General features: G+C 31.8%; 1 protein-coding gene across 1 annotated transcript; it reads left to right on the top strand.

The window, feature by feature from the left end:
- Positions 9,424-12,692, top strand: LOC109349862 (tetraspanin-2). The gene is made up of 2 exons (XM_019590888.1): positions 9,424-10,013; positions 12,247-12,692. Exons 1-2 carry the CDS (start codon positions 9,513-9,515, stop codon positions 12,556-12,558), a joined length of 813 nt encoding a protein of 270 aa, XP_019446433.1. The 5' UTR covers positions 9,424-9,512; the 3' UTR covers positions 12,559-12,692.

Raw genomic sequence — 13,249 nt, forward strand, 5'->3', positions numbered from 1 at the left:
TGGTTGAGGATTCTTGGAAATAGGTGATGAATGAAAAAAATTTTAGATGAAATTTGATGGAGGAGTGTTTTAGATGAATGATTTTTTAGAGGATGGTGATTTTTTCAAGCCTTTTGATTTCATGTCTCATATGCATATTTAAAGTTGAATTTTGACACATGTTTGAAAATCAAATCAAATCCCCTATTAACTTCAAAGAGAAAGTTAAGGAGATTTTGATTTTTGCTTTTAATTAAAATTCAAAAATTTGATTTATGCTATTATGATGTTTAAAATTCAAATTTAATAAAAGTCATAAATTCAAATTTGAATCATTTTTATTTTGGAACACATAAAAATGTTATTTTTTATATAAACCCAAAATGTTTATCTTATTGTTATTTTTTTTTTAGAAAATGTATTTGGGCCGGACAAAATTGGGTATTCACAATTATGTTTTCATGCTAATGGTTTAAATCAAAATAAGCATTTTCTCTATATAGAAGAATGTAAAGCATATTAAGAATTTAGTAGTAGGTAAATGGGTCACTTGCTTCCACGGCCAATGATTTGAAGAAATGTGGAATCAAAGACATTATTGAAATATTCATTCACTTAAAGATGATGATGATGTCATCTTGATTTTGATTGATTCTAAGTGAGTAACTGGAGAAGAGTTGGAGTTGTTTTTTAAGAGAGTTATAAAAGTTAAAGTACATTTATTTGTGTTTCATGTTAGTTTAGAGAGAGTGGGAATGAGAGAATGGTTGAAGCAGAAGAGTAAGAACGAGAGATTGGTTGAAGAACTGGTGTGCAGATAAAAATTTATATTGAGAGACATGTAAATTTAAAGAAACATAATGGTATTATTTTATCAATTTCAAATTGTCAAGGATAAAATAGGAAAACAAAAATTACTCCATATGTTTTTGTTTTATATATTAGTATAGAAAAAATAATTCCATTTTCTAGAAGATAGTTTTCAAAAGTCAGTTTTGTTAGTTAGTAGAGTTTTTACTTTAGGAAAGTAGTTGTTAAAACAGTTAAGTCAGTTTCAGATTTTTACGTTTTAGTTTGTGTACTCTGGTTGCTGATATAAATGCATCACAATGTAATTCATTCTCAAGAATATATACACAAGATGCATATACACGAACTCAGTCATCTACAACACATTCTCATTTTCTTTCTCAAACTGATTTTCTTCTTCTTTTGCGTTAACAACTGGTATCAAGAGCAGATATGTTCCTGGACAAAAATTGATTGCAATCAAGGATGAATCAACACAGTTATCCAACAAATCTACCAATCATTGATGAAAATAATTGGGTTTGGTGGTATGCACAAATGAAGGTGATTCTGGGGGTATCAAGAAACCCTTCAAATTGTGGTGAATGGTTTCCCACCACTAGCCGAAGGTGCCACTAAAGAACAAAGGGTGAAGCATAAGCAAAATTTGAAGAATGATTGCAAAGCCTTATGCTTGATTCCCCAAAAAACTCGACTGATGCATGGAGGATCTTGGAAAAAGGGAATGAAGGGGCAAATCAGTTAAAGAATGTGTGTCTTCAAACAATGTGCAGACAATTTGAACTAATGCAAATTGATGAAGCTGAGAGGGTCTTTGAGTTCTTCAACATAATCATTACCCTATCCAATGCTATGAAGTCTTATGGTGAGAATATCACTGATCTCACCATAGTAGAGAAGGTTCTACGCACCTTGAATCCCAAGTTTGACCACATAATGGTAGCTATAGAGGAATCAAGAGACTTGTAAAAACTAAACATTGAAGAACTCCAGGGCTTACTTGAAGCTCATGAACAAAGAATCATGGAGCGTTCTGGTGGGAAGGCATCAGATCAGGCACTATAAGCACATGTCTTCAGAAAGAAAGACTCACTTGGTAGAGGAGGTGAATCTAGAGGATGAGGTCGTGGCAGAGAAAATACTAGTAGTGGAACCTTTGTGCCTGAATCTTCAAGGAGATGAGGGTACAAGGGATTCAATGCAAGCAAGAAAAGATTGGACAAGAGGAAGTTCAGTGCTATAATTGTGGAAGGTTGGGACATTTCTCGAAAGAATGTCAGTTTTCATCTCAAACACAGATGAATGAAAGGCAATGTGATGAGGTCAATATGGCCAAAGGGCCAATCTATGAAGATGATGTGAGCATCATCTTGAAGATGAAGAGTGGATCAGAAGAACTAAATGATGCAGAAATATGGTATGTAGACTCGGGATGCTCTAATCATATGACAGGGCACAAAAGTTGGCTGATACACTTTGATGAAAATAGAAAAAGTCAAATAAGATTTGGTGACAACAAGGCCATACAAGCAGAGAGTACAGGGGACATTTTGATCACAATGATAAATGGCAACAAGGCTATGATTAAATATGTTATATATGTTCCTACAATGAAAACCAATTTGATAATCATTTGTCAGCTATTAGAAAAAGGATTCATGATGAATCTACATCAAGAAAGCCTATAAATATTTGATGCAAGAAATAGAAAATTTCTCATAGCCCCACTCTCTACAAACAGGACATTTCAGGTCTCAATTGGCACATGTAAATCTCAATGGTTGCTAACTGGATCTCAAACAAATGACCCATGGATTTGAAATGTGAGGTATGAGCATCTCAATTTTAGAGATTTAAATTTGCTGCATAACAAGAACCTTGTTAAAGGTCTTCCATACATCAAGGATCCACATAATATATGTGAAAAATGCATTATGAGAAACAACACAAATCTGCATTTGGCTTTTATGTTCCTTGCAGAGACAAAGACTTATTGAATGTCATTTACTCTAATGTTTGTGGACCATTTGAAGTCTTTTATTTAGGGGGGACAAATACTTTGTGTCATTTGTTGATGAATGGAGCAAGAAGTTATGGACTTACCCTATGAAAGCCAAGAGTGAAGTGTTTGACACTTTCAAAGTATTCAAGGCTCTAGTAGAGAAATAATCAGAGAGATACATCAAGATCTTAAGGACTGATGATGGCGGTGAGTACACCTCTAGAGAGTTTGAAGAATTCTGCAAAGAAAAAGGAATATCTCATGAGATCACAACCCCTTATACACTTGATATAAATCAAGGGGGAACCTATGATTTGTTGAGGACAATCTTACAAGTGGTATCAGAGCCACTAGTTGCTTGAAATGTCTAAGTCATGTCACATGGTAAATCTTTCTTGGTGAGAAATATTTCAAAAAAATCAAGTTATGGAAGATGAGGCCAACCAAAGGGACAACATCTTTCATTTTAGATGTTTGGTCCAAGGTAGGGTATGCTTATTTATAATTGATAGTCACAGTTGTGCCAACATGGTTAGTTCAAGATTAGTCTCAAAGCTAAATTTTGTGACTATACCACATCCCACACCTTACCGGCTTCAATGGTTAAGTGAGGTTAGGAAAATAATTGCCAAGGAACAAGTTGAAGTTCCCTTTTCTATAGGGAAGTATGAAGATGTGGTTCTTTGTGATGTAGCTCATATGAAGGCTAGCCATATACTTTTAGGTCGTCCATGGCAATTTGATAAAAGAACCATGCATGATTGTTTTTCAAACAAGTTCAACTTTTTACACCAAAACTGAAAGGTGGTGTTGTCTCCATTATCTCCTAAACAAGTAAATGAAGATCAACAAAGGTTGGGAGAAAAGTTGGAGGAGGAGAGAAATGAAAGGATGTGTGAAAAACAAGAGTATGAGAATAAAAGTGAGCTAAAAAAAGAAGAAAAAATAAGAGTGGAAAAGAAGTGTGAAAATAAGAGTGATGAAAAGATTGAAGAAACAAATTCAAAAAAATTATTATTGAGGATGAGAGAAAATAAATTTATTTTACAAAAAAAAATGGACTTGATAATGTTTTGATTTCAAAACAGGTCTTCAACCTACCTCATTGTGGGAATTTTTATTTACTAACCCCTCTCGTGGAAGTCCATTTTTATTAAGCAATTTTTTCAGGAAATTGGTAAATTCTTTTCTAAGGAAGAACCACATGATCCTCCACTTTTAAGAGAGATTTATTTTTACATTGATCCCAATGGAAATATTTCTATGGGTGATGTTGATGTGTTGAAGGAAAAACTCTACGAGGTAGATTCAACTTTTATGGTGAAAGGTGGATTTTCTGAAATTCAATTTCTACCAATCAAAAAATTATGAATGCTTATCTTATTGTTGAATGGTTCATTAGGGGTATAACCCATTATGAATATGTAAAGAGTTGGTTCCAACAATTCAAAAAGGTGGTCTTTGATCCAGGAAATATGGTGTCTCAAATTTGAGGACAAATTCTTTTCAAGAAGGAAAGTGTGATATAAATCAAGGGGGAACCTATGATTTATGGAGGACAATCTTACAAGTAGGAGAACCACTTGGAATCCACATTCTTGGAAGGGAATTATGACAAGTTTTAGTTATTAATTTATTGCATGAATAAATGAGAATAATTCTCATGGAGAGTCTTAGAATTTATTTTAATTATCATCTAAGTATTTTATTTAATTTCATTAAAATCATGTACGATAGGGGTTGAGAATTTATTTTAATTCCTTCTAACATGGTCCAATGGTGGCAAATAGTTAAGTCCAAGGAGGGCACAACTAGACCATATGGAATCATCATAATAATTAAGCAAGGAGATAACATTGATAAACCAATTTCAAATTGGTTTGGAGAGAGTCTAATAAGGCAAGTTTCTATCAATCTAATCAGCTTATAAATAAATGAAGGATTTGAAATCAAATGAATGATGCAAAGTGTTATTAATGAAACTACATAAAATACTTAGACAATAATTAAAATAAATTCTAAGACTACCCATGAGAATTATTCTCATTTATTCATGCAATAAAATAATAACTAAAAACTGTCATAATTCCATTCTTTCAAGAATGTGGATTCTAAGTGGCTCTCCTACTTGTAAGATTGTCCTCCAAAAATCATAGGTTCTCCCTTGATTTATATCAACACCCCAACACAATGGTGCAGCAGAAAGAAGAAATAGAATTATCATGGACATGGTGAGAAGTATGATGAAAGACACCAAACTCGCACTAGGTTTCTAGGCTGAGGCAGTAGAAACAGCCACATGTGTGCTAAATTTGTGTCCAACAAAAAACTCAACATCTCTAGTTCTTAAGGAGGTATGGTCAGGAAGGAAACCAAGTGTTCACCATCTTATAGTATTTGGAACTATGTGCTATTCTCATGTTCCAAATCAGAAGAGAAGAAAGTTGGATGACAAGAGTGAGGCCATGATCTTCATGGGTTATCACCCTACAAGATCTTACAAGTTATACAATCCTAAGACCAGAAAATAGTCTACAGCAGAGATGTACAATTTGATGAGTTGAACTACTAAGAAGACAACCTGAATGTAAGTACTAAGGCATCAACAATGGTCTATATCCTAATAGAATCAGCTAAGCAACAAACAGAGTCATCACCAACTGAAGAGGGTGTACTTGAACCAGTATCTCAACCAGGCAGAACTGAAAAGGGTTAGAGGTCTACTCTCAAGACTCAGAGATTACCATATGTTTTTTGATGATGCAATTACTGATGAAGGGGAACTTGTACACTTGGCACTTATGGCTGCTACTGAATCAGTAAAGTTTCAAGAAGCTATTAGACAGAATATGTGGGTAGATACAATGAATGAAGAATTGGAGGTTATAAAGAGGATCACCACTTGGGAACTAGTCACTCTACCAAGTGGAAAAAACTCTATAGTAGTAAAATGGATCTACAAGACAAAACTTAAACCCTATGGCAACATAGTCAAGCAGAAAGCAAGGTTGATAGCAAAGGGGTTTATGCAAAAGGAAGGTGAGAATTACTCAGAGGTATTTGCACTTATGGCCAGGTTTGAAACAGTGAGAGTTCTAGTAAGCCTAGCTAGCTGGAAAAGATAGAAGATTTGGCAACTTGATGTCAAATCTGCTTTTCTAAATGGACCTTTGGATGAGGAAGTCTACATTCAACAACCTCCTGGTTTCCTAGCCTCAGGTCATGAAGATAAAGTACTCAAGTTGAACAAAGCTTCGTATGGGTTAAAGCATGCCCCTAGAGCCTGGAACAATATAATAGACTCATTCCTTCAAAAAGAGAGGTTCAAGAAATGCAATGTGGAACATGACATATACATAAAACAGTTAAGTCAGTTTCAGATTTTTCTGTTTTAGTTTGTGTACTCTGGTTGCTAATATAAATGCACCACAATATAATTCATTCTCAAGAATATATACACAAGAGGCATATACACGAACTCACTCATCTACAACAAATTTGCATCTTCTTTCTCAAATTGATTTTCTTCATCATTTGTGTTAACAATATGTAGATATAAATATTGTGTTTATGCAATTTAAAAAAAATGATTGATACAATCATATTATTATATAAATTTAAAAAATGAATTAATATGTATACACTGACGGTGTAAGAGTTTTTTATACTGTCAGCAATCATTCACCATTGATTTGTTAACTACCATTGACTCTAAAACAAAAGTAATACAAATCAATGATAGATGATATGTTGACAGTATAAAAAAACTGTACACTATTAGTGCATAGATTTTAACTCTTTCAAAAATCACAATATAATAATTACTCCTCAATGTCGACACAAGAGGACAACTACTGTTGTCCATGATGTTTGAATCACTCCAACTTAAACACTTCAACACTGGACATTGTTTCCGTCAGAAAATACCTTGGTCCACTTAAACAAATCTGGCTGGCTATAGGAGGCGTTGCTTGTAAAGCTTATGAAATTCCAAACACTCATCAACTTTTGACCAAATGGAATATGTGTTCTAAAATTATTATTTCTTATGTTTCTAATTAATTAAAAAAATTATGTAGTATTTTTAGAATTTTATTTTTTATTATGTGACATTTTTTTATTGGACTCGGATAGGAAATTAGTACAGGTCTCAGTCTCACCCTCTAATAGTTCGGCATGCAAACCATGATCTACTATCTCAGAGTATATCCCAAACTATATCTTAGACTAATGATAATGAAGGAAACAAAAAAATAATTAATATTTAATTTTTTAAATGGTATAATATATTTCATTGGTTTAAGAAAGAGTTTATGACATACTTTCCATGTCATATCTTTATCAAGGTAAAGAATCCTCAACCGCATCTGACATGGCACACAATAAGGATTAGTGACAAGCGCATGCCAGTAGATGGAATTACATTATTTAAAGCTAAGTTTTACGTTAATGTGTTAAGGTTAGGTTTTAAGAGTTGTGAAATTGTATGGTGATGACATAATCACATTTGTAACTTATTTATCCAAAACATTAACATTTTAAGAAATTTCCAAAACCACGTGGGGAAACGGCAGTGGGTTGTGTTAATAAAAAACGTCTCTTTATAATAAAAAATAATTTGACTATAAACATTACTGAAAAAACGAGGAAATCAAACAAGGGATAAGAATAAATTATAATAAATTATTGCTTGATATATAATATCTAATTTAACAAAAATTAAATCATGACAAGAAAATAGTGTTATTAAGAATTTTAGACCCATTGAACGGTTTATGAAATGGAATAAGGAACTAGATAAAAAAAATTGAAACTCATATGTGTACATATAATTCAAATATGTGTGATGAAATAGTTCTCACACCAAGAATAATCATGGTTCCAAGCAATAAAATCTTACAACCAAGTTGTAGCGAAGATCATTTTTAATATGGTTATCATTTGCTATGATAATTAGTAAATCCAAAGGTTAAACGTTATTGGTTTATATCTCTCTAAGCTGATTTTCAAATATGCACAATTATATGTAGAAGATTAAACTAGGATTGAAAATCAAGAAATAACTAGATCTGACTTATCAATGTACTTTGGTAAATCAATTTTAAACACATTTCAACTTACCTACGAATAAAGTCTCTATCTCTAAATAGATTAAAAGATTAACACTATGTTTGGTTATATGGAAAATAAGAGAAAAGAAAATGGGTGAAATTTTTTGTTTTCCATCATTTGGTTCAACACTTAAAAGGAGGAAAAAGTAAAAATATGCATGAGCCCCACAAAAAAAAAATTTCTCCCTAATTTGTGGGAAAAAAATGAAGAAAGGAGAGAAAATTATAAAAAATTCAAAATTTGCCCTAACGAATTGAAATAACCATAATCTATGTGAATATATATACAATGTACTGAAATTCTTTGTTTATAGTCATTTTCATGTAAAATTAATTAAGTTGATTTTTTTTATTGCTTCTAAACTCACAAATAAATAGTAATGATGTATTTCTAAAAAATGGAGTGAAAAAAATAAGCATAATTATTTAAAATGATCAAAAAGTGACAATTAATAAATAAATTAAAAAGACTGTACGCAAATATGTTGAAGTGAGATTGTAAGAAATATAAAAGTGATGGTTAAATATGAATTATAATTTATTTGGATGCATTAGTAGAATAAGACAGAAGATGTTAATCATTTTGTTGAACTTTATACACAAAAGTTGGTATATTAAACTTAGTTTATACTTTATATGTTACTTAAAAATATGAATCAAAATTATTAAAAATAAATTATTTAGTTATTTATTTTGTAACATTAAAAAACAATGTTTAAAAATTAGACATACTATATAGTTATAGTTATATATTGTTATTTTAAATAATTATTTAGTTATGTAATTTAGTTATATAATGAGAGAATTTATGTCATATCAAATATATTATGTTTAAACTCACATTTTCTTTCCTCTCACTTTTCTTTCATTTTCAATCACATGAAACAACAAAATTATCATATCATTTTCACTACTTTTTCCTTCAACTTTCTTTCTTTCGACTTTCTTTCTTTCACTTTCATTCCTTAACCAAATATAGCGTTGAATTCCTAGTAGTTATTTACCTTTTCCAAGACAAAAAAATTCCCATATAAGGATATATTTAATAAGTATTTCCTTTTTAGAAAAAAGTAATCTAAATGAATGATTGATAATGTAATAATTGTGCATAAATATTTTACATTGTATATATATTACTTTTTCAATAGAAAAAAGAGGTATACACTATTAATATATGAGTTTTATACATTGTTACTTCATCATTCACCATTTATATTTAATTAACATTAACTTTTTAGTAAAAATAATTTAAATGAGTGATAAATAAATACAATATATGTGATTAATCTTGATAATAAAGTATCTCTTAATACAAGGAGATAAGTTATCTCATTCAGTCACTAAAATAATGACATGTGCATTGTTTCATCATTTTCTATAAAAATATCATACTTGTACTGTCCGGAAGGAATGATGATCATATGTCCCCATTCATATCTCACTTAGTGTATCAATCAATGATAAATAATATACCTTTTTTACACTCCATAAATTTTAAATTCATATCATAAATCTCCTCCATTAGTGTGAACACACACCCCAATTCCATCCATTTCACACAGCCCCAAACTCACTCCTCTTTTTCCTTCTCCAACTTTCCCACTCCCAAAATGGGTCTCAGCAACAACATAACCTCAGTACTAAACTTCATAGCAATTCTCACCTCAATTCCCATCATAGCCTCAGGCATTTGGCTATCATCAAAACCAGACAACATCTGCATCCACAACTTCCGTTGGCCCCTCGTAATCCTCGGTCTCCTCATTCTCCTTGTCTCACTTTCCGGCTTCATCGGTGCTTACTGGAACAAACAAGGTCTCTTAGCTCTATACCTTTTCTCTATGGCTCTTCTCATTGTTATCGTTCTCGTTCTTCTTGTCTTTGCATTTGTTGTTACTAGACCCGATGGGAGCTATGTTGTTCCCGGAAGAGGGTATGAGGAGTATAAGCTTGATAGGTTTTCCAAGTGGTTGAGGAATTATGTTACGGATTCTGGGAGTTGGGAGAAGATAAAGACGTGTTTGGCTGATTCTGATGTGTGTGTTAAGCTTACACAGAATTATATCACTTCTGATCAGTTCTTTGCTTCTCATCATATCTCTCCTTTACAGGTCAATTTTCGTTTTCCTGCCATGGTTTTAAGCTCATAATATTTCAGATTATCAAAATTCTACAATATTGCCCTGTTGGTTCAATTGTAAATCATAGATTAAAAACAATTTGCCTAAAGTTTAGTCCTTGATGTACAAAATTTATATCTATTGACAATGGATAAAATCTTTATATTGCATAATTACTATAAAGATTTATACACTTAATACATTATCTATTATTCAATACTTATTAAATATAAATAATGAAGGATAAACGTGTATAAAACTTATATAATATATAATATTTCTTTCCTGTGGTAAAACTGCAAAGTCAGGACTTACTAAATCCATCTATCAGTCAGTGTTTTTCTTCTTCTTGGAAACAAACTAGGAGTAAATTTTCAGTATTTTCATTAAAATATTTAATTTATTTTTTAAGGCATTTATTCATCATTTGTCGTGGCGCTGACCCACATCACATGTCACCATGTTACATGTTTAGCCATGTAGGACACATTTCCTTCCTATTGCTCAATTCTGAGAATTAATTTATTTAATAATCAAATTAGGAATTATAGGTTCTAGAGTTAGAAGGAAACCCAATGGATACATGGTTTGATTAACAATAAGTGAAAGCATGATATCCTTCCGTTTCAGTGGACTAGGTCCCAAGGGGTAGTTGTTAAAGTTACTTGACTATGATGGTAATTGGGAATGAATTGAGCCCGTGATGGTTTGAGTGGACCATCGGAGCTTTTTTGATAAACATAAATTTTATTAGGGAATAATACATAATAGTAAAGTATATGAGTGAGGATCGACTTAATTTACTCTACATCCTAGCCATTAATTTTAGAGAAATTCAATTTAATGATTTGAATTAGTGAGAAGATCTATACCATTAGATTTTCCTAAAATTGATAGTTAGGATGAAGAGCAAGTTTAAAAAACTTACTCTTACAGTAAATGAATACGTGTGTGTATATATATATATATATTGTTTAGGATTATGTTACCAAGTATTCTAAAGACATTGTATAAAAATTACAAAAACAAGTAAGCATATTGAAAAACTAATACAGTCATTTCTTGATACAAAATTATTTATTTGATTTCCTTAAACAAAACTCTAAAGCATGCATTAGTTATTTAGTTCAATAAAATCTGTGTGTTGGATCCAGATTTTAAAATCTCCAACAATTATTGCATTGTACTGGTTACTTATCAAAACATGTAAAATTTTCAACTTAGTGTAGCGTCTTATTCATAACTTTACCCACCCACCACATATATAGTGTGGATAATTTTTCTGTTTGAAATTTGAGGTTTACAAGCACCCGACATCATACTGTGATATACCGGCAGAAAATTGTGGTTGATATTTTTTGTTTCAAATTATAGCATGATTTACTAACATGGGGTGTTTCGTGGTTGCGGCGGTTCAGAAATAATGTTATTTTTAATAATGTGTCTTTTTTGTTTGATTTAATTAAGGTAGGCCCATGAGTGTGGTTTAATTTTGTAGGGATTGGTTTTGTCATGTTTTCTGACTGGTACAAGTCCCTCTGCCTGTCTTCCCATGAGTTTAGCTTAGATCTTTTGTATTATTGGATTTGATCACTCCTAATACTTGTTTAAATAAGTTTTTGGGTTATCAAAATAAAAATCAACATGACTTAATAATGAATATTTAGTAGAAGACATTAGGCGCGTCCCTTGTTATCAGATTACAATAGACATTAGATAGTGTTATGTGGGACATCTAATATTCTATAAGAAAAATTGATGATCGAGTCCCTGAAAAGGTGCATGCGCAATTAAATATTCTAATATTTACTTACTAAATTTATTTCCTTAAAGTTAAATGGTGCTTATTTATCCCATATTAAAGTAATCAGCCTTGACTTTATATGCTCTTTGTTTTGTCTTCACTGCACATGAAGTTAAAATTTATGTTATGGTTGCCAGCTTGTGGCATGGTTCGGTAGTGTTGTTTATCCCTTTTTCTGACTTACTTCTACCATCGTTTTTTAAGGTTAGGCTACATTTTGCTCATATATGTATATGACAACATTATCTTTTGGTATACAAGATTTTAATCTAACAGGGTCTGAAAAAGGTAGATGTATACAATAACAACATTATGTCATTATATCTGTAATCGAAGAGACTATTTTCGATATGTAAAAATAATGCGTCGCACTTGCACCGATACTCGAGCTAATCAATTTGTGTTTGATTGGTTTTACAGTCAGGATGTTGCAAACCTCCCACCTCATGTGGATTCACTTATGTGAGTCCCATATTATGGACAAACCCTGTGAATGCAATAGCTGACCCAGATTGCTACTTGTGGAACAATGACCAGAGCCAGCTATGCTATAATTGTAATGCATGTAAGGCTGGTCTATTAGGGAACCTCAGAAAAGAATGGAGGAAAGCAAATATCATTCTCATTGTGGCTGTGGTTGTCCTTATATGGGTCTATGTTATTGCTTGTAGTGCATTCAAGAATGCTCAAACAGAAGACCTATTCCAACGTTACAAACAGGGTTGGGTTTGATTCATCTTGTTGCCTCTCTACACGTTTAGCTTCTTAATTTAAGTTACCTTTCTGCATAGCTTGTGATTATTTTATTAATATGGTTCTTGTGATTTTATTTTATATGAACGTTGGATTTTTTATGCTGCTATTCACTATCTTGGTATGCATGCCCAATGGGAACCCACTAAAGTTTCATATTTGTCTGATGCAAACCTTGCATCCAAATAGTTAAAATCTCAACTTCTCAACCAATAAGGTGTTGGTCTAATAGTATAAGGTCCAGCTAGATCCTAAGAATGACTAAAATGTCAAATGCTCGATTCATGTGAGCGACACTTATTGGAAGGGACAACTGCGTACTCCGAAATAGATTAGTATAAGGTGAGGAGATATCTTTGGTAGTACCAAAAAATAGTTCAAAATCTTCATCTATGATAACAACTAGGATCCTCTCCTAATGGATAGTGTGATCGACATTTTTTGGGAGGACCAGCCACATACTCCAAAATAGATTAGTATAAGGTGAGAAGATACAATTTGGTAGTACCAAAAAAATAGTTCAAAATCTTCATCTATGATAACAACTAGGACCATCTCCTTTAATGGAGAAACAAATACATGTTTCTCTATTTATTTTTAATGACAACAAAAATGTAATTTTATTGTAATCAAAATAGTAGATATATCATTGAAAATTACATTTCATTTT

The sequence above is a fragment of the Lupinus angustifolius genome, chromosome LG06 (genome assembly GCF_001865875.1).
Source record: "Lupinus angustifolius cultivar Tanjil chromosome LG06, LupAngTanjil_v1.0, whole genome shotgun sequence".
NCBI classification, from domain to species: domain Eukaryota; kingdom Viridiplantae; phylum Streptophyta; class Magnoliopsida; order Fabales; family Fabaceae; genus Lupinus; species Lupinus angustifolius.